Raw genomic sequence first — 26,851 nt, 5'->3', positions numbered from 1 at the left:
ATTTTGAGAGGACTAAAATATACAAGCAGGAAATAAAGTCGAGGCTTTATAAGGACCTGGTGAGGCCTCACGTGGAGTATTGTGAACAATAAGAAAGGATGTGCCCAAGGATGGCTTCTTGATTGGAGAAGGTTCAAAGGAGGTTTCTGAGATTGAAAGGTTTGTATGAGGAGTGTTGGGGGAGTCTATGACCAGAGGACAGCCTCAGAATAGGGAGGCATTACTTTAGAACAGATGAGGAATTTCTTTTGCCAGAGGGTGGTAAATCTGTGGAATTCGTTGCCACAAGCAGTTGTGGAGCCCAAGTTTTCAGGTATATTTAAGGCAAAGGTTGATAACTTCTTGATAGGTCAGGGCATGAAGGGCTATGGGAAGAAGGCAGGAGAATGGGGTTGAGAGGGAGATGGATCAGCCATGATGGAACGGTGGAGCAGACTCGATGGGCCGAGTGGCCTAATTCTGCTGATATATCTTAGTCTTTTGCTTTACAACAGCTCACAATATTTGAAATGTAGTCTGACCAATGCCTTGAAATACATCAGCATTTACATCCTTGCTTTTATATTGTCCTCAAATTAAATGCTTACATTGCATTTCCCTTCATTACTAGCAACTCGACATGCAGGTTAACCTTTGGGGAATCCCACACTAGGGCTCCCAAGTCCCTACACTTTGATTTCTGAATTGGCTTGCATTTAGAAAGTACCGAAGTGCATGGCGTACACTTCCCTGTGCTGCCGTTAAGTTGAGAAGGCTGTGGATATATTTTGAGAAATATAGGCTGTATATCAGGTTGTGCATTTCATATTTAGAAGCATCAAGTTAAAAAAAAAAGTCACAAGATAACCCAGACATTAACTAATCTACTGTGGCCAGGTTGATTTCCTCAACAAAATTTGAGCAGCATTTAAAATTTTTAACCGTAATGGTAGGCTGTCTGCGAGTCTCTGTCCTCTGAGCTTTTCTTTAGTCGGAGAGGTCTTGTGTGATGTCCAAAGGGCAGTTTGGATACAAGACCATAAGAGATTGGAGCAGAATGAGACCATTCGGCTCATTAAATCGACCTCGCCACTCTATCGTGGCTAATTTATTATGCCTTTCAGCCCCATTCTCCTGTCTTCTCTCGGTAACCTTTGATGCCCTTGCTAATCAAGAACCTATCAATCTTCGCCTTAAATATACCCAATGATTTGGCCACCACAACAATCTGTGACATTGAATTCCACAGATTCACCACCCTCCGGCTAAAGAAATTCCTCCCCATCTCTGTTCGAAAGGGACACCTTTCCATTCTGAGGTTCGTGCCCTCTGGTCCTAGACTCCTCCACTATTGAAGACATCTCCACGTCCACTATCTAGGCCTTTCAGTATTTAGTAGGTTTCAATGAGATCCCCTAAACTCTAGTGAGTACAGGCCCAGAGCCAACAAACGTTCCGCATATGTTTGCTTATCAAAAATCTCTCAAAGTTCAAAGTAAATTGATTATCAAAGTACATATATGTCACCATATACTCTCTTGAGGTTTGTTTTCTTGTGGGCATTAACAGTAGATGCAAAGAAACGCAATGAAAATCTACACACAAAGTGTACAAAAACAATTTTTAAAGAAGTACTAATAATAAATAAACAAGAAATAATGAGAACAGAGGTCTCTTGATCTCTTCCTTAAATATTCAAATACCCTTGAGGGAAGGCATCTCATTGCCTGATATTAACAAGACCATATCACAACCATTCATTCTAGTAACTTTTTTGATGCAGTAACACCCATAGTAGCTGAGGATTTATAAGACATCGGTCACACAGCACTTGGAGTACTGTGAGAAGTTTTGTTCCCCATATCTAAGGAAAGATGTGCTGGCATTGGAGAGGGTCTCTGGATGAGATTCACAAGAATGATTCTGGGAATGAAAGGGTTAATATGTGAGGAGTGTTTGATCACTCTGAGCCTATACCCACTGGAGTTTGGAAGACTTGCAGGGGTGGGGGGGGGGGTGCGTGAACTCTCATTGGAGAGGGTCTCTGGATGAGATTCACAAGAATGATTCTGGGAATGAAAGGGTTAATATGTGAGGAGTGTTTGATCACTCTGGGCCTGTACCCACTGGAGTTTGGAAGACTTGCAGGGGTTGGGGGGGGGGGTGAACTCTCATTCGAACTGTTCGAATATTGAAAAGCCTAGATAGAGTGAACATGGAGAGGATATTTCCAATGATGGGGGAGTCTAGGGTCTGAATACAACGATCTCCATTTAGAAAAGAGATGGAGAATTTCTTTAGCGGGGGGGGGGGGGGGTGATTCTATGGAATTCACTGCCCTGGATGGCTATGGAAGCCAAGTCATTGGGTATATTTAAAGCTGAGGTTGAAAGGTTCTTGATTGGTGAGGCTTCAAAGGTTATAGGGAGAAGGCAGGAGAATGGGATTTAGAAGGATAATAAATCAGCTATGTTGGACTGTTGGAACAGACTTGATGGGCCGAATAGCCTAATTCTGCTCCTTTGACTTATACAGGTAGCCCCTGCTTTTCGAAAGTTCGATTTACGACAATTTGCTGTTACGAAAGACTTACATTTGTATCTGTTTTTGCTAACCAAAGAGGATTTTCACTTTTATGAAAAAAAGACGGCGGCTTTATACATGTGTTTACCCTGAGAAAGACTACCATGACTATGAAGCCTTGTGCGGGCAGTTGTTTGCGCATGTGTGTATGTGCTGATTTTTTTTTCTCCAAATTGATTTTGGCTTGCTGTTTTCCCCGAGTTTGATAAGTGAAACTACACCGTACCTACAATATTTCTACTTTATATAGGGTGTAAATTTATCATACCATTCCTGCTTTTACTATATGTTACTGTTATTTTAGGTCTTATGTGTTATTTGGTATGATTTGGTAGGTTATTTTTTTGGGTCTGGGAATGCTCAAAAAATTTTTCCCATATAAATTAATGGTAAATGCTTCTACGCTTTACGACATTTCGGTTTACAAACGGTTTAATAGGAACGCTCTACCTTCAGATTGCGGGGGAACCTGTAGTTCCAAAAAAACTTAATTTTGAATGAAGAGGGGCAGAAGGAGGCTCCTGGGTAGGTACATGGAGCTTCAAGAAATAGAGAGCTATGGGTAACCCTAGGTAATTTCTAAAGTAAGAACATGTTCGGTACGGCATTGTGGGCCGAAGGACCTGTATTGTGCTGTAGGTTTTCTGTTTCTATTTCTAAGGGAAGTACCTGAACTTCTCTTAAATTATAGCGGCATGGTAGCTTAGCAGTTAGCATGACAGTAACCCGGATTTAATTTCCTGCATGGGTTTCCTCTGGGTGCTCCAGTTTCTCCCACATTCCAAAGACGTGTGTGATAATGGTCACATGGTGTAATTGGGTGGCACTGACTTGTTGGACCTCGAGGGCCTGAAACTGTGCTGTATCTCAAAAATAAAATGGGAAGGGCGGGGAGGAGAGTGAAATCTATTAAATTAGCTGTCCTTTACTGTTAAACAGCAGGGCCTAGTTCCAGCTTCCCTCACATGAGGGAATATCTCCTCAATGCCCACCCTTCAATATCTTTGAGTTTTAAACCTACAGCTTCACTCTGAGCCCAGGTGAAGGGTCTAAACTATCCATTTCCCTCCAAGGATGCTGCTTGACCTGCTGAGTTCCTCCAGCAGGGGTGTCTCGTCTCCTTCATCACAGGCACGACCCTCGCAGCCTCGAGGGCATTTTCAAGAGTTGGTGCCTCAACAAGGCAGCATCCATGGTGGGGACCATGATCATCCAGGATATGCCCTCTTCTCAAATCTACCATCAAGGAAGATACTCTCACTCAATGTTTTAGAAACACTCCTCCTGTGCCGTTGCATTGCTAAAGGGTCAATGAACTCTACCAAAATATTTTACTCTTTTTTCACTACTTTTTTATATTGTAATTTTTTAATGAAATGCGTATTTACATATTGCATTTTAAATGTATTTCACAGCATATGTTAGTAATAACGCTGGACAGTTTTTTTTTCAAAAGTGTTGCTTACTCAGAATTTTTTTTCTTTGTTTATGATAGGTCGCATAAGGCTCAATACAAATATAATTTCAGACTACTTGTATCACGTAGGAATTTGGGGAAACAAAGTAACTTTTATTGAATATAATGCGTTTAATTGCATAACAATGCTACGCTTTGCAATAGTTCAACTAAGTTAAAAGTGATTTTTTTGACTATTTTCATTTGTACTCGGTGTCTGAGGCTTCTTGCTTCAGTGTCCAACAATAATCATCCAGCATTGATGGATTCCAGTTGCCCTGAAATCGTTTCTCCATGACGGCAATGTCCCGGTGAAACCTTTCACCGTGCTCGTCACTGACAGTGCCAAGGTTGTCAGGGAAGAAGTCTAAATGGGAATGCAGAAGATGAATCTTTAGTGACATGATGCACTTCATGATTTTGTATGTTTGAAGCATGTTGTCAACCAGCTGCATGTAGTTTGGTGCTCTGTAGTCGCCAAGAAAATTTTCAACAACATCCTTGAATGCCTTCCATGTGATTTTTCTCCGGTCCGCAGAAGTTCTGTCTGCGGTTGACCTGTTTGATTTGTGGACCAACGAAAGTTACGCCTTGAATTTTGCTATCAGTTATTCTGACTTGAGTTATGAGTCGAAAGAACAAATACAGGTGATTTCATAAAAATGTTGCGTGATAGGGAAATGTCCTGGTGATTTTCACAGTCAGCAGCCCAAAATCCACAAGATGCACCGAAAAGTCTTCAGAAAGCAAAATCTTTGTTGTCCAGTGTAATAAGCCTAATTCTGATTGGCCCACGAACATTACGATGCTCTTCCTCTTTTGCAGTTATCTATTATTTGTAATTGTAGTTTTTTATCTATCGCACCGTAGCGTAGAGTTTGACTTCGAGTGTGGCGTCCTGTCTGTCGTCTGCAAGCCGGGGCAGTATGATATGGAGGGCAGCATCTTCTCCTTCTCCACACAGCTGATGAATCCAAAGGATCGGCAGAGACCGATACAGTTTGGCTCCAGCGGGTTCACAGGAGTCGCCAGTCAGTGTTGAACTCAGTGTAGGACTGCTAAGGGAACTCCAGCTCTGGAGTTTTCCTCGGGGGTTTACTCCCGAAGCCTTCCCCATGAGTGGGTGTAGGTGCAAGGCAGCGGAGATTTGAGATCAGTTTTCCTTCCACTAGATTAACCGCCAACCGCGGCTGACGAGCCCCATCTGCCCGAAGTTGCACTGTACGCATCTGATGTCAGAAATAATAAAACTGATTCCGATTTCACAATGGTCTGTGAACGCAGCCTCATTACTCCTCACCTGCCCTATTTATTTCTTTATTGGAATTTACAGTAATTACACTGGACTTTTGCCACAAAACATTTCCTGACGTGTCAGTGATTTAAAAACCTGATCTTGATTTGTCCACGTTACTCTTTAGTGCTGTTTATTTCTTTTAATTATAACTTCTATACTTTTTTGTTTTGTACTGCACTGCTGCTGCAAAGCAACATATTTCACGACATATGTCAGAGATAATAAGGCTGGTTGTGATTCAGGATCTGCAGCTGAGCGGATCGGTCCCTGGTGTGCCTAGGGCGGGCCAGCGTCTTGTTCCCAGCTTTAATCTCCTGCGGGTTCTCTACAGAGCAGTCATGTTTGTTCAGGGTGGACCTGTTTTTGATGTGAGGTTTGACACTTCCCTCAATTTTCCCCTCCCTGTCTGCTGAGGTAAGAGAGGCTCCTGTGATAGCTGCTGTCTCCGAAGCTGCTGTTGCCTCCCTCCCCCCTGCCAAAACACGCTCTCCTGTTGTTTTGGAAGGTGGTGGGGGGGGGCGGGGAGTGGGAACCTTGGGCAGGGATCTCCCACTGAATTGTAGAATCAGCATATTAGGGAGCTAGGCCGGCTCCAGGCAGGACAACCCCGTTGCTCCCACACCCCAGTGCATTCTCATCCTCATCTAATTATTTTATGCAGGCCCTGATTCTAATACAACCTCTGCCAGATTATAACTACAGCCTTTTTTTTGAACTTCTACCTTTGTACCCCACCCTTTAGTGTGTAAAAACATCATGGAGCCCACTACAGCACAAAAACAGGCCACTTGGCCCATCTACTCAATGCTGGCCTCATTCCATCTAGCTGCACACAGGCCATTAATCTCCATAGCTCTTTCAACCATGTGCATATTTTATGATTGAACCCACATCTGCTACTTTTGCTGGCATTCACACCACCCTCTGAGTGGAAAAAGTTCCCCTTTGGGTTCCCCTTAAATATTTCACTTTTCACCCATCACCTCTAACCTCTGACCCAACCCAGCAGTGGAGGGGAGCCTGTCTATACTCTAAAAGCAATTTGTATGCCTCTATCAAATCTCGTCTCATTCTCCTACGTGCCAGAGAATAAAGTCCTAACCTATTTAACCTTTCCCTAGAACCCAGGTGCTCAAATCCTGGCAACATCTTTGTAAATTTTCTCTCAATCTTATTGATATCCTTCCTGTAGATGGGCAACCATAGATGTGCGCACATTCTAAATTTCAGTTCACGTACCAAGAGCTCTCTTTATGACCCTTTCTACCTGTGGGACTACTTTCAAGGAATTGTGGATCTGTATTCCTGTGTCCCTGTGGTCTTGGATCCCTTTGCTCAATCACACTCTTCGGTGCCCTGCCGTTTGCTGTGTAGGTCCTCCCCTGGTGTTGTCCAGTGTTCTGTGACTGGCAGCCACTTCCATCCATCAACCCTGTCCAAACTCGCCTTCTCTTCATGGAATAATAGAGCACAGTAAAAGACCCTTCAGCCCAACTTTCCATGCTGACCAAGGCACCCAAACTGAGCTCATCCCATTTGCCAGTGCTTGGGCCATAATCCTCTGAACCCTACCTGTTCCTGAATGTAATAAGGTAGACTTTAGACCACACTATCTGCCTCTTTATGATCTTGCACATTATGAACTGCACTTTCTCTGCAGCTGTTACACTTTATTCTGCCTAGTTATTGGCTTAGCTTGTTCTACTTCAATGCTCTGTGTAATGTTATGATTTGCGTGAATAGTGTGTGCAAGACAAGCTTTTCACTGTATCTCAGTACATGTGACAATGATATACCAATTCCAGTTCTCCTCCCTCCCCCCCACCCCCCAACTCTCATGACCTTCCTGATCACAGGTAGCACAGTGGGGAGTGTGTGTGTGTGTGTGAGTGTGTGTGTCAGTCAGAATGGCAACTGCTCTGCCTGTGACCACAAGAATCTGCTGAGAGATGATGTGGACCCAGCTCGGTACATCACAGAATCCAGCCTCCCCTCCGTGGACTCTGTCTACACTTCTCACTGTCTCAGTAAAGCAACCCCCACTCTCAAAGACCCCACCCACCCTGGACATTCTCTACTGCCCCCATCCCTTCATCAGACGGACACAAAAGCCTGAAAGCATGTACCACCAGGATCAAGGACAGCTTCTCTCCCGCTGTTATCAGACTATTGAACTGTCCTCCAGTACGATAAGATGGAGTCTTAGCCTCCCAGTCTCCCTCATTATGAGGGATGAGTCTGTGACCTTTGGGGCTGAGTCTACAGAGTGAGCTGTATCTCTCTGGATGTCCTCTCTTCTCCCCTCTCCCACCAGGCTCAGGGACAGCTTCTACCCCACTGTTGACTCTTGAACAGTCCTCTTGTACGATAAGATAAACTCACAACCTACCTCGTTATGATCTTGCACCTTGTTGTCTGCCTGCACCGCACTTTTGCTGTAGCTGTTACACTTTATTCTGCATTCTGTTGTTTTCCCCTGTTCTGCCTCGATGCTCTGTGTAATGATCTGATCTGTATGAACAGTGTGCTAGACAAGCTTTTCACTGTATTTCTGTGCATGTGACAATAATAAACCGATTCCAATTTGCTATTATAAGACCATTGAATGATTCTCCTTGTAGGATAAGAGGGCTCTTGATCTCACAATCACAGCTTTTGCCTGTTATTCTGCGTTGTAACAGTTTTACCTTCTTCCAGCTCACTGCACTGTGTAATGATTTGATTTGTACAGTTTGCACAATAAACTTTTCACTAGACCAGTACCAATTCCAATTTTCATCTTCACTGAACAATCCTGGACTCTCCAGGTCTAACCCTGGAACCCTTCCCGCAAATGTTTCTGGAGGCTCTTGCTATGATTTTCCTACGCCTTATTTCAGGTGCTTGAGAGGGCACAGCCTCAGAAGGACGTCCCTTTAGAACAAAGATGAGGAGGAATTTCTTTAGCCAGATGGTAGTAAATCTGTGGAATTCATTGCTACAGACAGCTGTGGAGGCTGGGCCATTGTGTGTATATATAAAGCAGAGGTTGATGGGTTCTTGATTAGTAAGGGCTTCAAAGGTTACATGGAGAACACAGGAGACTGGGGTTGAGAAGGCTAATAAATCATCCAAGATGTAATTGCAGAACTGATTTGATGGGCTGAATGGCCTCCTTCACCTCTGTTTTATGATGTGGGGATGGTGAACGCAGGAGGAATTTGGCTTTCTTGGTACTCAAATCGCTGGAATGAAGTCCAGTTGCTAATTACAAAGGCAAGTGGTATGTTGGTTTTCATAGTAACAAGGCAAGTGGAAGGGGAGGTTGCTCATTCCAATCTCACAGGCTCTGCCACCACTCGGGTGTTCTGCTCATCAGGTGGCACACTACAGTAACAGTTAGAGCAACTGCTTTACATAGAAACGTAGAAAACCTACAGCACAGTACAGGCCCTTCGGCCCACAAAGTTGTGCCGAACATGTCCCTACCTTCGAAATTTCTAGGGTAATAGCCCTCTATTTTTCCAAGCTCCATGTACCTGTCCAAAAGTCTCTTAAAAGACCCTATCGTATCCGCCTCCACCATCACTGCCGGCAGCCCATTCCACGCACTCACCACTGAGCAAAAAACTTATCCGACATCTCCTATGTACCTACTCCCCAGCACCTTAAACCTGTGTCCTCTTGTGGCAGCCACTTCAGCCCTGGGGAAAAGCCTCTGACTATCCACACGATCAATGCCTCTCATTATCTTGTACACCTCTATCAGGTCACCTCTCATCCTCTGTCACTCCAAGGAGAAAAGGCCAGGTTCATTCAACCTATTCTCATTAGGCATGCTCCCCAATCCAGGCAACATCCTTGTAAATCTATTCAGCACCCTTTCTATGGTTTCCACATCCTTCCTGTAGTGAGGTGACCAGAACTGAGCGCAGTACTCCAAGTGTGGTGTGACCAGGTTCTATATAGCTGCAACATTACCTCTCAGCTCCTAAATTCAATTCCACGATCGATAAAGGCCAGTACACCGAATACCTTCTTAACCACAGAGTCAACCTGCGCAGCTGCTTTGAGTGTCCTATGGACTCGGACCCCAAGATCCCTCTGATCCTCCACACTGCTAAGAGTCTTACCATTAATACTATATCCTGCCATCATATTCGACCTACCAAAATGAACCACTTCACACTTATCTGGGTTAAACTCCATCTGCCACTCCTCAGATCAGTTTTGCATCCTATCAATGTCCCGCTGTAACCTCTGACAGCCCTCCACACTATCCACAACACCTCCAACCTTTGTGTCATCAGCAAATTTACTAACCCATCCCTCCACTTCCTCATCCAGGTCAGTTATAAAAATGATGAAGAGTAGGGGTCCCAGAACAGATCCCTGAGGCACTCCACTGGTGACTGACCTCCATGTAGAATATCGCAACACCTTGTGTTTGCTTGTATCCTGTGCCAGCCTCTTACGATAGCACATGCCCTCAAAGCCTGGTAGCATCCTCATAAACCCCTTCTGCAGTCTCAACATCCTTCCTATAGTTTGGTGACCAGAACTGTATTGAATACCTCATTCACGTTCTCTGCATCCAAACAACTGTTCCCTTCTTTATCCTTCCGTGGTCCTACCCCCTCCCCAGCTATCCTCCTACTCTCAATGTATATGTAGAATGCCTTGGGATTCACCTTAATCCTGCTTGCCAGGACTACTTAGAGTTAAGTGAGTTGTGTTGGGTATTGCACAGAGCAAGAACTACAGTGGAATTGTCTAATGAAATGTTTGTGTTGAGTCATGTTAGTAATGGTACACAGTGTGGGAGCTGCCAAGACAAAGGACCTACACACTCGAAAGCCCACACTTAAGAGAGAGCTCCCCGCGTGTGGGAGGCCCGGTCAGTACACCGTATGATCGATCAGCCACAAGTGCACTCGCCACATTCTTGCAATCGATCTGATGTGTGTCCAGGCGATCTGCTGTTACAAGTAGTGGGCGTGCTGTGCTGACGCTGGAAGGGTGGCGACACTTGTCTACGCCAGTACAAACCTCCGGTTGTATCGGTTGTTGATGCAGAACGTCACACTTCACTGTGACAAATCTTTGAATATCTCTGTCTTGCTACCACTATAGTGAGTGCAGTGCAGTGTTGTGTCCAGTTTTGGTCTCCTTGCTGGACGGATGATGCACTTGCTGTCGAGTGAAGACTGCCCAGATTGATTTCTGGGTTTCGCTTCCTCCTGTACGGGAGAAAATTGGGTAGACGTGAGATTCTGCAGATGGTGAAAGTGCAGAGCAACACAAAATGCTGCAAGAACCCAGTCAGAATCACTGGAACGGAATAGTCATCGTTTCAGGCAGAGACTATGCCCCTGGTGTCCAGAGTTCAGGAGGATGAGGTGGGACCTCATCCCGAGGTACAGCATGCTGGCAGGTCTCAGCAATGACCAAGACTATGGAATCCACATAATGGACCTTGTCAAATGCCTAACTACAAAGTTAGGTTTAAGCAGAGCAGCCGTTATCTGAGTGGGCCAGTGCTGGTGTGGGGCGATGAGGTTTTTGGGAGGAGAGGCTAGACCATAGGTGGGCTTTTTCTCATTATCCATATCCCAGTGGGAGTGTGCTCCTTTGGCAGGATGTGGGAAGGCAGGAAGGCCTCCACTGTCTTTGATGAGTACATCCAGCTGCAGCTTCTAACAAACCGTGTTAAGGAGTTGGAGCTGAAACTGGATGAACTCCAGATCGTTTGGGAGGATGAGGGGTTGATAGTCAGGGCTTACAGGGAGGTAGTTAAACTCACTGCAGGACAGGAGTAACTGGGTGACCATCGGGAGGGGAAAAGTGGACTGACAGCAGTGGAGAGTACCCCTGTGCGGTGGGGAATGATCTGGCTCCAGAAAGCCTCAGACCTCTTGTCACTGGGTCTGGCTCTGTGGCTCAGGAGGGAAGGAAGAATAAGAGGTGAGCGGTAGTGATGAGGGATTCATTGGCTAGGGGAGCAGAAAGGAAGTTTCAGCGGTTGAGAATGAGATTCCTGAATGGTTTGTTGCCTCCCAGGTGCCAGGGTCTAGGACATCTTGGATCAAATCCTCAGCATTCTTAAGTGGGAGGGTGAGCAGCCAGAGGTGGTGGTCCATATTGGTACTGATGACACAGGTAGGGTGGGTGATGAGGTCCTGAAAAGTGAGTTGAGGGAGATGCTAAATTAAAGGACAGGACAGGGTTGTGCTCTCATGATGCTACCCATGCCACATGTCAGTGAGGACAGGAGTAGGAAAATCATACAGTTTAACACGTGACTAAGGAGGTGGTGCAGGAGGGAGGGCTTCAGACTTCTAGATCATTGGGCTCCCTTCAGGCAAGCTGGGGCCTGTACAGAAGGGACAGTTTGTACCTGAACTGGGGGGGGGGGGGGGGACTAATGTCCTAGCGGGAAGGTTTGCTCTTGCTGCACAGAAAGAGGAGGGGTGGTTTAAACTCGAGTTGCAGGGGGTTGGGAACAAGAGTGTCAGAGCAGATAGTGGAATGGTTATGGAGAAAGATGTTGTTCAGCCTACATACAAAGTCAGGAATCGAAAGGTCGAGCGTAATGGGACTAGTGTTCAGAGCTGAGTATATTTCAGTGCAAAGGAAAAGCAGATGAGCTCTGGGCACGGATCAACACGTGCAATTATGATATTGTAGCCTTTAGTGAGATTTGTTTGCAAGAGGGGCAGGACTGGCAGCTCAGTGTTCCAGAGTTCCATTGCTTAGAGTGGGAGGGATTAAAGGGGGAGGACATTACTCGTCAGAGGAAACGTTACAGCAGTGCTCAGCCAGGACAGATGGGAGAGCTGGTCCAGTGAGTCTTCAAGAGTAGAACTGGGGAATAGGAAAGGTATGACCATGTTAATACGATTATATTATAGACCACCCAACAGTCTGTGGTATTTAGAAGAGCAAATTTATAGAGAGATCGCAGACTATTGCAAGAAATGTAAGGTTGTGATAGTAGGTGATTTTAACTTTCCAGGTATTGACTGGGACTCCCATACTATAAAAGGACTGGATGAGAATGAATTTGTCAAACCTATTCAGGAAAGTTCCACAGAAGTTCCGATTAGAGAGAGTGCGATACGAGATCTTCTATTAGGGAATGAGGCGGGGCAGGTGACAGAAGTTTGTGTAAGGATCATAGTGCCATTAGTTTAAAGATAATTATGGAAAAGGATAGGGCTGGTCCTCAGGTTGAGATTCAGAATTGGACAGAGGTCAACTTTTGATGGTATCAGAAAAGATCTGGTAAGTGTGGATTGGAACAGGCTGTTTTCTGGGGAAAGGTGTTCTTGGTAAGTGAAAAGTGGAATTTTGAGGGTTCAGGGTGTCCCTGTTGGTATAAAAGGCAAGGATAACAGGTTTAGGGAACCTTTGAGGCCCTGGTTAACAGGAGGAAATGCATATCAGGTAGAGGCAGATGAACAAATGAGGTGCTTGAGAATAAGAAACGCAAGAGAGCACTTGAAGAAAATCAGGAGGGCAAAATGAAGAAATGAGGTTGCTCTAGCAGACAAGGTGAGGGAGAAGCCCAAGGGCTTCAACAGATGTGTTAAGAGCAAAAGGATAACAAGGAACAAAATTGGTCCTCTGGAAGATCAGAGTGGTGATCCATGTGTGGAGCCTAAAGAGATGGAGGAGATATTGAATGGATCTTTTCTCATGTGACTGACACAGAGTCAATAGATGTAAGGCAACACAGCAGCAAGGTCAGGGATCCTATACAGATCAAGGGTGGAGGTGTTTCCTGTCTTGAGGCAAATTCGGGTGGATAAATTCCCAGGGCCTGACAATGTGTTCCCTCGTATCCTGTTGAAGGCTAGTGCAGACATTGCAAGGGCTCTAGCAGAGATATTTAAAACATACTTGGGCATGGGTGAGGTGCCAAAGGTTTGGAGCACAGCTAATATTCCATTGTTAAAGAAAGGCTCTAAGAATAAGCCAGGAAATTATAGGTCGGTGAGCCTGTGGGAAAGCTACTGGAAGGCGTTTTAAGGGACCGGATATATAAGTGATTGGGTAGACTGGGACTGATTAATGGCTTTATGTATGGTAAGTCATGCCTAACCAGTCTTGGAGAGTTTCTCCAGGAATTAAGGAAAGGCGGTGGGTGTTGTCTATCTGGACTTTAGCACAGTCTTTGACAAGGTCCTGTATAGGAGGTTGCTCAAAAAGGTTCAGTCGCTCGGCATTCAAGATGAGCTAGTAAATTGGATTAGACACTGGCTCTGTGGGGGAAGCCAGAGAGTGATTGTAGACTAGTGGTCACCAACCTTTTTAAGCCCAAGATCCCCTACCTTGGCCACAGTCAAAGGTGAGATCGACCCGCAGATCGATTTGTTACATGCACGTGCACCGGGGCAGAAGAGACCGGAGGTAAAACCCCACAACCCGGAAGTAGAAATAATGTATAAGCACCAGGGGTACCCACCTTTTTTTGCACCGCGGACAGGTTTAATATTGACAATATTCTTGCCGACGTGGGGGGGGTGTTAAACACGACCGGGATCGGGATACAGCGATACTCGAAGCAGGTTCCTTATGCCCAGTTTATTCCGCGATGTAGTTTAGCGGCTCTGGGTACTTAGCTTCTGTCCCACTTGCCTACGTTTTTTCCGCTCAAAAAAACTCAGCAGGTTTGTCTTTAAGTGTGGGATGCTTGGACTCAGGGTACCAAAGCAGTTTTGAGTGCTTAATTGCCTCATTAGACAGCCTCCGCCTGCCAGATGCCCTGGCCAGGTGCTGCTAGTCGTGGGTGGGGTGAGCGGACTAGGTCAGGGCCGGAGGTCCCCGTGTCAGGGTCACGGAGGTTCCAGTCCGGAGAGAGCTACCGAGCGAGGAGTGCGACAGGGTGCCTGCCCGCCCCCTTGTAAGATCTATCGGCCGACAAAAGTTTGTTTCAGTAGATCACAGCGCGGTAGCTGCTCTGATACTTACGGAACCCTGAGCCCGAATTAGGTTGCCTGTGAATACTTTAACACCGGGTTCCCCACGAACATTCGGTGTGTGAAACAGGTTTAGAGGTGGCGCCCATCTGTCCACACTCCGGGCCAGTAGCATTGGCGGTTCTCGCCGGCTGCCCCAGGCGAGCCAGTGATCCCTGGCGCGAGAGTATCACCGCATTTAGGTGACTGATGACCTCGCGTGCGTTCAAGTTCAACAGTGAGCGTGACAGGGAATGAGGAAAGGTGCAGCTGACTCATATCGTTTCCTCGCGGCCCAGTGGTTGGGGACCACTGAATTACACTGTGTAAACACAAAGTACACTGCAGATGCTGTGGTCAAATCAACACGTACAAACAAGCTGGATGAACTTAGCAGTCAGCAGGTTGAAACTCAGCAGGTTTCAACGGATGCTGCCCAACCTGCTGAGTTCATCCAGCTTGTTGAATTACACTGTGTAGTGTAGGGGAGCTACACGCATGCGCACTGGGCAGAAACCCGGAACGGAACTAAAACCCCGCAATCCGGAAACAATCTCTCAACAGTATTTGTGAATTTACTTTGATTTTTTTTTGATCGACGGGTTGGCGACCACTATCTCTGTCTGCAGGCCTGTGACTAGTGGAGTACCGCAGGGATTGGCGCTGGCTCCATTGCTGTTTGTCATCTACATCAATAACCTGATTGACAATGTGGTAAACTGAATCAGGAAATTTGCTGATGACACTAAGATTGGGGGTGTAGTGGACAGTGGGGAAAGACTATCAATGCTTGCAGTAAGATCTGTTCCAGCTGGAAAAATGGGTTGACAAATGGCAGATGGAATTTAACACCGGCAAGTGTGAGGTATTGCACTTTGGGAGGACAAATCAGGGTAGGTCTTACACAGTGAACAGCAGGGCACAGATCAATAATTCCTTGAAAGTGGTGTCATGGGTACAATACTGTGCAGAAGTCTTGGGCACCTATATACTCAGCTCTCCTTATCCATGAAGGATTGGTTCTGGGACCCCTCGCTGATACCAAAATACGCAGATGCTCAAGTCCCTTATTCAACCTGTCTCAGTGAGGTGGATCTTAGGACCCAGCGGAACTCCAGACCTTATTTAACCTGTCTCAGTGTGGTGGACATTAGGACCCAGTGGAGCTCTGAATCCACAGTGTTTCTGTTCACAAAAATAATCACGATCGCAATTGGAAATAAAGTGGGAATAATAAAGCGATCGGAAAGAGGTGAAACGCCATCGGTCATTGAAAAAGCATTAGGCTACAGTTGGTCGACGATCGGAACAATTTTAAAAGATAAAGTGAGAAAGGCTCTGACCCAATGAAAGCTACAGTTCTTACTGAGCAACGCAGTGGTTTAATTATTGTGTTTTGGGTTTTTGATCCTCCACATCAACCCGGCATGGTGGAGAGCACACTCAGAAGTGGTCTGTCACTGGATCAAACTCGGGGACTTACATTCCCGAGCCCGGCGCTGAAGCATACGTTCTTAAGTGTTTTATAATCATAGAAAGGTAAAATATATACTATATGCTAAAACAAACGTTTGACTAACTGACATTAAATAATACCGGATGTACCTGTTTCGACTTGCGTAGTAAGAGAACTTCAGATTTTTTTTCGATCCCAATCCATGATAACCTACGCACATCCTCCCGTATACTTTAAATCATCTCTAGATTACTTATAATACCTAATACAATGTAAATGCTATGTAAACTAGTTATACTGCATTGTTTAGGGAATAATGACAAGAAAAAATGTCTGTACATGCTCCAACAACAAGTGCTGGAAGAGCACTTCTGGGTTTTCGTGATTCACAAATCGGTTGAATTCGCGCACGCGGAACTCGCAGATAAGGAGTGCTGACTGTATATAGCTAGGGTGCCTAAGACTTTTGCACAGCACTGCAGTAATTTTATGTATTGCACTGTTCTGCTGTTACCAAAAAAAACTAATTTCATTGCTTATGTGAGTGATGATAAACCTTAATTTTGGTTTGGGTCCCTATTGTGGCCTGAGAGTGGGAAGGGGGCAAGGAGAGGGGAATCATGGTTGGGAAGAGGGGAGGGAGTGGGAAGCACCAGAGACACATACTATAATGATCAATAAACCAACTGTTTGGAATCAAAAATTCTTGCCTGGTGTCTCGGGGATGGGTGTGTCTGCACCCACACCACCCCCTGTGACCTGTCTCACACCCCTCCCACAGCACTGCACCTTCTCCATTCCCAATATGCTTTGCTCCTGCCAGATTTACAGCCTCGCTCTCTGCTCCGTATAGAGGACTGAGCATCGGCACCCTAGCAATATAAACGTGTTAAGACTTTTGCACAGTACTGTAGTTAGGATTGTAAAAAAAGCTTTTGACACATTGGCCTCCATAAATCAATGTATTTAGTACAAGAGTTGGGATGCTATGTTGAAGTTGTGTAAGCTAGCATTGAGGCCTAATTTAGATCATAAGATATAGGGACAGAATTAGGCCATTTGGCCCATCTCTGCTTTGCCATTTCATCATGGCTGATCCAGTTTTCCAGTCTTCTCCCTGTATTCCTTCATGCTCTGACCAATCAAAAATCTTATCTCTGCCTTGAATATACATAAAGACTTGGCCACCACATCTCCCTGTGGCAAAGATTTCCACAGATTCACCACTCTGGCTAAATTCCTCCATATCTCTGTTCTAAAAGGATGTTCTGATATTCTGAGGCTGTGTCCTCCGCTCCTGACTCTCGTACCATAGGAAACATCCTCTCCACATCCACCCTATCAAGGCTTTTTACCATTTAATAGGTTTCAACCCCTCATTCTCTGAATTCTAGTGACTATGGTCTACTTTCAGATGTAAAGTAAACTCGCCAATATTATTAAAGAGGATACAAAAAGTTAGGTCAGATACATAAAGTGTAAAAGAGGGGCGAGAATGGATATTGGACCGCTGGAAAACAATACTGGACAGGTAGTTATGGGGACAATGAAGTAATGAAGTATTTTGTGTCAGTCTTCACAGTGGAAGACACCAGCATATTGGTGTAAGTTCCAGGTTTCAGGGGTCATAACTAGAGAAAAGGTTCTTGGGAAACTGAAATGTCTGATATTAGATAAATCACCTGGACCAGATGGTGTACACCCTAGATTTCTGAAAGGGATATCTGAGGGTTTGTGAGGCATTAGTGGTGATTCTTCAAGAATCACTAGATTCTGGAATGCATTCGGAAGAATGGAAAATTGCAAATGTCATTCTACCCTTCAAGAAGTGAGAGAGGCAGAGGAAGGAAACTACAGGCCAGTAAGTCTGGCCTCAGTGGCTGGAAAGATGTAGGAGACCTTTTTCAGGACTCGGGATACGTGGAGGCACATGATAAAACAGGCCATAACCAGCATGGTTTCCTCAAGAGAAAATCTTGCCTGACAAATCTGTTGGAATTCTTTAAAGAAATAACAAGCAGGATAGACAAAGGAGTATCAGTGGATGTTGTGTACCTGAATTTTCAGAAGGCCTTTGACAAGGTGATACAGATGAGGCTGCTTAACAAGCTACAGGAAATATTTTAGTATAGGTAAAGTAGTGACTGTTGGCAGGAGGCAAAGAGTGGGAATAAAGGGAGTCTTTTCCAGCTGGCGGTCAGTGACTAGTGGTGTTCCACAGGGGTCTGTGTTGGGACCAATTCTTTTTACACTCTATGTCAATAATTTACAGACTATATGAAGATAGGTGCAGGGGCAGGCAGTTCTGAGGAGGTAGATGGTCTACAGAAGGACTTAGACAGATTAGGCGAACGGGCAAAGAAATGGCAGATGGAATACCATATCGGGAAATGTATGGTCATGCACTTTGGCAGAAGAAAGGAAAGGATTGACTATTTTCTAAAATGGAGAGGAAATTCAAAAAACAGAGGTGAAAAGGGACTTGGGAACTGTGCTACGTTCATCTACCTTATTCCATATACTGCACGCATTCAAATATAACACCTTCAGTCCTGTATTCACCCTTCTTGATTTTGTCCGCCTTTTACATTACAGCTCGTCCCGTTGAATATAATTTTGCCCCATCGACAGCCACTCCTCACGAAGCCTGTCTGTAAACCGGTTACCTCATCTTCAGCACTATTATCTGCCTTTCCTACGATATTTCTTGCATTGAAATAGCGGCAGCTCAGGACACTAATCGCACCGTGCTCAACTCTGTCTGAGGTCTTACCAACATCTGCATCCACCAGCTGTTCCGACACTCTGGTTCCCATCTCCCTGTAACCCTAGTTTAAATCCCTACTGTGCGGCATTAACAAACTTTCTCACCAGAGTACTAGTCCCCCTCTACTTCAAATGCAAGCCATTTTTTTTACTACAGGTCTTTTACTACCTGGAAGAGAGCCCAATGATCCAAAAATCTTATGCCCTCCCTCCTACATCAACTCCTTATACACGTATTAAACTGTATAATCTTCCTTGTTCTGGCCTCACTAGCATATGGCATGCGGAGTAATCCTGAGATCACAACCCTGGAGGTCCAGCCCTTTAACTCAGCACCTAACTCCTAAGCAGAAGCTTGTCACTTGTCTTTCCCATGTCATTGGTACCTAAATGGAGCACGACCTCAAGCTCTTTACCCTTCCACTTTAGAATGCTGAGGACTCGATCTGAGATATGCTGGAGGCAAGGTCGAGTTCAACATTGAAGACAAATTTGGATGGGAGGTGTATGGAGGGCTACGGTCTGTGCACGCAAATGGGACTGATTAATGGTTCAGCACAAACTGGGTTTGTTTCTGTGTCTAACTCTACAACAAGTTAGCTGCCTGGAGCACCTTTGTCCTGGTTGAGGAGTTTAAAACCAGAGGTCTGAATCAGAATTGGATCTCTTTTGACTGACATTCGTTGTGAAATATTGTTGTTTTGTGGTAGCAGGTCAGTGCAGGCATCACACTATCAATAAAGAGTGAAAAAGATGAATCGTGAGGACAATTGGGAATCCTGATGGTGGACGGGGTGGGGGGGGGGGTGGTGGAAGTGGTTCCTGAAATGTTGAGAAATAGTTGTTGACAAAGACACCCTGGAGAAATCCACTGGCACTGCTGGGGGGTGGTCAATGCAGTGTTGTGTATCTGTCCCTGGCATGGGGTGACTCTGGCACTGGTGGGGGCAGTGCAGTGTTGTCTATCTACCCTGGCACAGGGTGACTCTGGCAGTGCTGTACTTTGCTAGTCATGTCACAGTGTGTCAGTCTAGCTTACCTCTGGACTCGGGAGTTTGGAGTGGTGGGAATGGGTCCGTCATTCTATAAAAACAGGGTACGGTACTGGTGGGGATGGGTCTGTCACTCTGTAAAACCAGGGTACGGTACTGGTGGGGATGGGTCTGTCACTCTGTAAAACCAGGGTACGGTACTGGTGGGGACGGGTCTGTCACTGTATAACAGTGGGGTACAGTACCGGTGAGGACGGGTCTGTCACTGTGTAACACTGGGGTACAGTACCAGTGGGGATGGGTCTGTCACTGTGTAACACTGGGGTACAGTACCGGTGGGGACGGGTCTGTCACTGTATAACAGTGGGGTACAGTACCGGTGAGGACGGGTCTGTCACTGTGTAACACCGGGGTACGGTACCGGTGGAGATAGGTGGACTGTGTATATCCATGTTTTGATGCGAACTATTGAAGTTCTGTGCACAGATGTAGTTCTTACGATGTGGCCCTGACTGGGTTTATTTGTGCCGCTGTCTGCTCGGGTCGATCTCTCCCTGGGAGTGGGTGGAGTTTGTGTTGAAAACCAGTAACAGGAACTGAAACTCTGAATCTGCCTGTGAGTCATGAAGTGAAGTTTTCTGACCATTGGCTGAAAGTGCCGCAGCAGCTCGACACTGTAGTTAATGGAGTTACATCCGGTCTGTGGTCTCTACCTCCATATGGGGGTAGAGTGATGGGTGAAATTACGGTTTCTGGTGTTTTGCAGAGGGAATGGTGTAGAGGAACTTCCATCACACACTCCCGGGGTCAAACACAGAGTGATACACTCTCTACATTGACCCATCACGTACTTCCGGGGTCAAATACAGAGTGAAGCTCCCTCTATACTGTCCCATCACACACTCCCACAGTCCAACACAGAGTGAAGATCCCTCTACACTGTCCCATCACACACTCCCGGGGTCAGACACAGAGTGAAGCTCCCTCTACACTGTCCCGTCACACACTCCCGGGGTCAGACACAGAGTGAAACTCCCTCCACACCGTCCCATCACACACTCCCGGGGTCAGACACAGAGTGAAACTCCCTCCACACTGTCCCATCACACACTCCTGGGGTCAGACACAGAGTGAAACTCCCTCCACACCGTGCCATCACACACTCCCGGGGTCAGACACAGAGTGAAACTCCCTCCACACTGTCCCATCACACACTCCCGGGGTCAGACACAGAGTGAAACTCCCTCCACACTGTCCCATCACACACTCCTGGGGTCAGACACAGAGTGAAACTCCCTTCACACCGTCCCGTCATACTCCTGGGGTCAGACACAGAGTGAATCTCCCTCCACACTGTCCCATCACACACTCCCGGGGTCAGACACAGAGTGAATATCCATCCACACTGTCCCATCACACACTCCCGGGGTCAGACACAGAGTGAAACTCCCTCTACACCGTCCCATCACACACTCCCGGGGTCAGATGCAGAGTGAAGCTCCCTCCACACTGTCCCATCACACACTCCCGGGGTCAGATGCAGAGTGAAGCTCCCTCTAAATTGTTCCTAGGAACTTCTCCCCAACTCTGGACCTGTGCAGCTACAGTTAACTCGCTTGTTTTCACCCCTTCCCCAAAGAAAACTTTGAAGTTCAAGTTTATTGTCATTCAGCAGTACACAGATACAATTCAATGAAACGTCTTTCCTCTGTGGCCAAGGTGCAGAGCGCAGTAAGTTTTGACACACACAGCACCTATTGTCACAAAACAAAACTACCAAAGGTCCCTGAGTGGCTGAGCCTCTCCACCTCTGCTGAGCAAGTAAGCACTGGCTGAAGAACCTCTGGCTTCTCTCTCCTATACACAGTAATCGGCTCTTTATGCTCAATAATGCTGACATTGAGAGAGAGGTTTTTGTAGGACTGGCAGGCCTTGTAACCTCCCTGAGCAACACATGCAAAATGCTGGAGGTTCTCAGGAAGTTGGGCAGCATCTGTGGAGTGAATAAAGAGTCTGTGTTTTGGGCCAGGACCCTTCATCAAGACTGGAGAGAAAGGGGGAGGAAGTGAGCTGGAATAAGAAGTGGGAGCAGAGGAAGGACAAGCTGGCAAGTAAAGGTTGAGACCAGGTGAGGGGGGCAGGTGGGTGGAGAAGCTCGCACCTCATGGTACAGGGATGGTAGTTTCTCCCCTTCCCATTCTCTCACTATCCATTCTAACTCCTGTCTTGCACCCTCTCTGCCCATCATCTCATCTCCCTGTGGTGCCCCTCCTTCCCTTTCTCCAAAGATTTCAGCCCTTTCCCTCTTCCAGCTATTCCCCTTCCATTCACCACCCACCTTAACCTCTCATCTGGTCTCACCTCCCACCTTATTCTGGCTTCTTCCCTCATCCTTTCCAGCCCTGATGAAGGATTCCAACCCTAAATGTTAAGTGTTCATTCATTTCTGTAGATGCAACCTGACCTGTTGAAGTTCCTCCGGTATTCTGTGTGTGTTACTCTAGATTTCCAGCTTCTGCAGACTCTCTTGTGTTTATGATCTCCCTGTCCACATTCAATGACTTGACAGTGCAGGTGATGCCAACTCCCACCCCACTTGGGGCATGTACTCTTTTGTCCCTCTGTTCTGACCTTCCCACAGTTTAAGACTTTCTTCCTCAGTTTCAAGCACTCTGACAATTTTGCCGTTCTCGGCCGGTTTCTTGCTTGCGAGCCAATTACTGACGAAACAAAGAACCCAGGGATTTAGTGCAAATGTCAGCACATCGAGCCTTGTGGTCACAGGTACACACCAACCATCACCTGCATCCCAACACGAGGCAGGATTTTGAGAAGCAAAGAGGTTTACAGTGAGGCAAGAGGTGGGAAGAGAAGATCCCAATATCTTTCCCTCTCCCTCCCACCCACCTTCCTTCTCGCCTGGTTCCACCTGCCAGCTTGAGCTCCTCCCCAACCCCCACAACCCCCACCCCTTCCTTTCCAACCCTGTTGATTTGTTTCAGCAGGATGGGGTGTAGGGGCTCAGGAAACAATGGGGTGCAGGATGGGCTGAGGTGAGCGGCCAGGCTCCATAGCTGATTGTGCTTCTGTATGGTCCTGTTTTCCAGGAGTCCTATCCCTCGGTGCCACCCATATGGTTCGTGGAATCAGATGACCCGAACTTGGCAGCAGTGCTAGAGCGACTTGTTGACCTCAAGAAAGGAAACACACTGGTGAGTCTGGGGGAGGAAGGGGAAAGGTGACCTGGGAGAACCAACCCACTCCTTGGCCAGTCCCCTCCTGGGTTGAGCGCAATTTGTCAGCCGTTCACACCTTGCTGAGCAACGAAGGCTGTCCCTCACTGGCGGGGTCCTTCATCATGTCAGTAGTTTTCACGACTGTCAGCCATGCAGGTCGCGGGTGGAGACTCAGGGTCGCACTCAGATGCTTCATTGCTGCTTCCATAACAGTTTTGTTTGACCGTTCAGCTCTGAGCTGAGCTCCTGAACCTGGAGCACCGGCAGGCCACTCTTAGTCTGGTCTCTACCCTTTGACCTGCATGGCATGTCTGACCCTGCCAAGAGCCAAACCATAAAGCCCCAATGCCAGCCGGCAAAGCTCCCTGAGTCGTGGCAGGCCTCCAAACCACCATGTTGCGGTCCACTTGGAGATACTGACAATATTCCGGGGGGAATTGCAGAAACTGCTCTGGAAACTTTTCTTAGTCCATAGGGGAATTCTGCACCACCATTAAATGATCTAAGCTTGGGTAATTCTTTAAATTATTTTTTTTTTACAATGTGTTGCATTAATTTTCATTCTCTTCCCCCAAAGAGGAGATGGTGAAGGGGTTTCTGCTGAACCGGTGGGAGGGGAGTTCAGGATGTGGACCCCATGATTATTTCATTTTAAAATCTTTTTTATTGATTATTATTGAAGATTAACAAAAAAAATACATTAAGTCAATATGTCATTATGTACAATAAAGAATTAGCAAATAAGCTAAGCAATGATAAAAATTAAGGTGTTAAGAATTGTTTTTTTGAAAGAAAAAGAAAGGAAAAAAAGAACCCCCTACTAACTGGAAAAAAACCCCATTGGGAGCACAACCCCGGATCTATACATCATACGAGCTTCCATAGAAGAAAAACATAAATCTACCAACTCAAATCCAGTTAAAGAAAATCGGAAGGGAACCATATTGATTAAATCAGATGATAGTAGCGGGCGAATGAACCCTACCTTTTCTCAAAATCAAATCGAGGATCAAAAGTTCGACCTCTGATTTTCTCCAAACTAAGACATAGCATCACCTGAAAAAACCCCATGTGGACCCCATGATTTAAAAACCAGCATAAATTTCCAGGTTGGGTGATTTGTACAAACAGCTATTGGCGTCCCCTTCCTTTTAGTTAGGAGTCCAGTTTAGCCTGAATCCCTCTAAACCTTTCCTATCATCTACCTGTCCAAATGTACCTACCAGTGCCACTTACTCTGCCAGCTCTTTCCACGTACCACAACTTCACAGTCTTCTGTTTCTGTAGCCCATCCACTTCAAAGTAGAACGTATTGCGCGATTGGCGACTGTTACTGTTGCCTTCCTGTCGGTTTGAACCATCTGTCCATTCTCCTCTCATTAACAAGGCATTTTCACCTTCAGAACTGCTGCTCCTGGATGTTTTTTTTCCTGTTTTTCACACCATTCTCTGTGAACTCTGGAGACTTGTGTGTGAGGAAAAGTAAATCCCAGGGGATCGGCAGTTTCTGAGATACTCAAACCACCCCATCTGGCACCAACAATCATTCCACGGTCAAAGTCACTTGAATCACATCTCTTCCTCATTCTGATATTTGGTCTGGACAACAACGGAACCTCCTTGACCATGTCTGAATTAAGTTGCTGTCACGATTGGCTGATTACATTAGCCATCAGGTGTACCTAATAACTTGGCCCCACCCTGCACAAAGAACAGACCCTCGAGTCCCTTTCCATCTTCCTATGGCTTCAAGTTTTTGATTCCCTTTCTCTGGGGAAGTGACTGTTCCTTCAGCTTATCAATCATGATTTGTAAACCTGTAAGGTCATTCCTCCGTCTCCTCCAATCCATACAAGTTTATCCAACCACCTCCTCTATAACTCAAGCCCACAAATCCCTGTAAACTACATCTGCATTCTTTCCAGCATCAATGATGCCTTATAAACAGGGTGATCAGAACTACTCAACAGCCCAAGTGTGGCCTTGCCAAAGTTTTGTACAAGTTAACATAGAACAGTACAGACCTTTTCACCTTCTCCAAGATCAATCCAACCCTAAGTCAGGGTAACTTGATAATGATTTGAAGTATGCCGGGGAAGAGGCTACTCAGCACATTTCAGATTCAGGAATGATCTTAAAATCCACTCAGCAATGACATCAGCAAGACCCAAGGGGTTGACTGTGAACTTCCAGAAGGGAAAGTCAGGAAGACGCACACCAGTCCTCATGGAAGGCATGAGCAGCTTCAAGTTCCTTGGTGCGAGGATCTACCCTGGGCCCAACACGTTGATACAGTTATGAAGAAGACATGCCAGTGACTCTGCTTCATTAGGAGTTGGAAGAGGCTTGGCACGTCAGCAGACTAGCAAATTTCTAGCTGTGTTTTTCTGATGGAGAGCATTCTAACTGGTTGAATCACCGTCTGGTGTGGGGGCTCCCTTGCACAAGATCCAAAGAGGCTGCAGAGGGTTGTAGCCTTTGTAGTCACTTTTGGTCCTGTGTATTGGAGCCTTCGTACCTATTAGTGAAGCAACCCTCCCCGTCGTAGAGGACACCTTCGAATGGCAGTGCCTCAGAAAGCTGGCGAACATCGCCTGGGACGTGCCCTCTCATTTCTACCAGCAAGGAGGAGGTACATGAACCTGAAGATCACACTCAACATTTCTTTCCCTCTGCGGTCAGATTTCCAAACAGTCCATGAACACTAACTCATTCTTCTCCTTCTGTACTTGTTTTTTATGGTAACTTGTGATTTTTATACTCTGAACTGCACCTCTGCCACAGAATCAATAAACTTCGCGATATACGTCCATGATGATGAACCTGATTCTGGAGCAGCTGTGGTGGTCTGGGTGGTCTCTGGGCACGGCTGTCAGCCACTAATCCTCTGTCCTCTCCGGCAGCTCCTTCAACATTTAAAGCGGATAATATCCGACCTGTGCAAGCTTTACAACCTCCCACAGCACCCGGACGTGGAGATGTTGGATCAGCCGCTGCCCACGGAACAGGTAGCTGGGTTGGGAGAGGGCGGGTGGTGGAGTTTGGCCACTGCAAGTGGGTAGAGGGGCCGATTGGCCTGTACGGGATTTGTCTGGGTGGGTGTGGTCAGTGCTTTAGAACCCAATGACCAACAACCAACCCAAGTGTCGATAGGGCTTGGAGGTCAGTGCCACATGAGCGAGGCAACGTCATAGTGCTCCATTGAACCCAGACCCGGTCAAGGTCCTTCCTGCTCAGCCAGGTTTCTAAAAGGAGTGTGATAACTGACTGGGGCACCCTGCCCCCTCCTGATGGGGTAGAATGGGAGGAGGGAGATTGTGGAGTTTAACATCTGAGTGGTGAGTTAGGGGGGTTGGACCGTGCAAATTGTGAAGCGATGACATGCATGTCCCCTCCTTCCCTTCCTCCCTCCCCTACCCAGCCTGGCACCGGTGAGCTACTGATCAGGCAGCAGTGGCAAGAAGCTCGACTGTAGGCAAATCATTGTCCCGGGAAGCACCTTGTGAGGAACTGAAGAGGGAAGAGAAATTCCTCCCCCTCCTAATAGATTTCAGTAAATCTCACATCCTGCTCTTTCTCCGATGGATCTTTGCTGCGGACGTTGTGCTGGAATAGGCTAAGGTAGTGGGGGGGGGGGGGCATCAGAAATGAAGATGGACTTGCGTCCCTTGAGAGGGTGGGGCGCGCACACCTGCCTGCAGAGTTGCCTGAGGGCTCTCTCTCTCTCTCTCTCTCTCTCCCTTGTAGAGCACACGGGATGATGTAACATCTGAGGAGGAGGACGAGGAGATGGCAGAGGTGAGGTGGCTTTTATTCCCATTGTGGGGGTGGGGGAATGCTGGGAGATGCCTCCACCATGACCTTCTCCCGAAGTGTGTTGTTCCATCAAGCTGTGGAGTGGAAACTTGGAATGGATAGGTGTATTCTTGGACTGCAGTACAGCAAGGAACCGACCCTTCAGCCCACAGAGTTGTGTCGAACTAATGAAATGCATAACTAAACTAATCCCTTCTGCCCACACAGTCCCTCCATTCTCTCACAGTCACGTGCTGTACCAGGAGCCTTTCAAATGTGCCCCCACTTTCTGTTTAAAATGGGGAGAAGAATAAACATCCCCACACATCTCTTTTAAAGTGCAAGATGTCCA

The 26,851-nt window shown here is 46.5% G+C and overlaps 1 protein-coding gene across 2 annotated transcripts in view; it reads left to right on the top strand.

Annotated features, from left to right (window-relative positions):
- Positions 1–26,851, top strand: part of LOC132399554 (ubiquitin-conjugating enzyme E2 Q1) — an 88,397-nt gene that overhangs the window by 19,041 nt on the left and 42,505 nt on the right. For both annotated transcript variants that reach the window (XM_059980034.1, XM_059980035.1), the window contains exons 2-4: positions 22,576–22,680; positions 25,608–25,712; positions 26,452–26,502. In XM_059980034.1, the coding sequence (XP_059836017.1) occupies positions 22,576–22,680; positions 25,608–25,712; positions 26,452–26,502 (261 nt within the window). The remainder of the gene's footprint in view (positions 1–22,575; positions 22,681–25,607; positions 25,713–26,451; positions 26,503–26,851) is intronic.

This window comes from Hypanus sabinus, chromosome 9 (genome assembly GCF_030144855.1).
Source record: "Hypanus sabinus isolate sHypSab1 chromosome 9, sHypSab1.hap1, whole genome shotgun sequence".
In the NCBI taxonomy this organism is placed as follows: domain Eukaryota; kingdom Metazoa; phylum Chordata; class Chondrichthyes; order Myliobatiformes; family Dasyatidae; genus Hypanus; species Hypanus sabinus.
The sequence above is the reverse complement of the archived record's forward strand: the minus strand, read 5'-3'. Positions and strand labels throughout refer to the sequence as shown.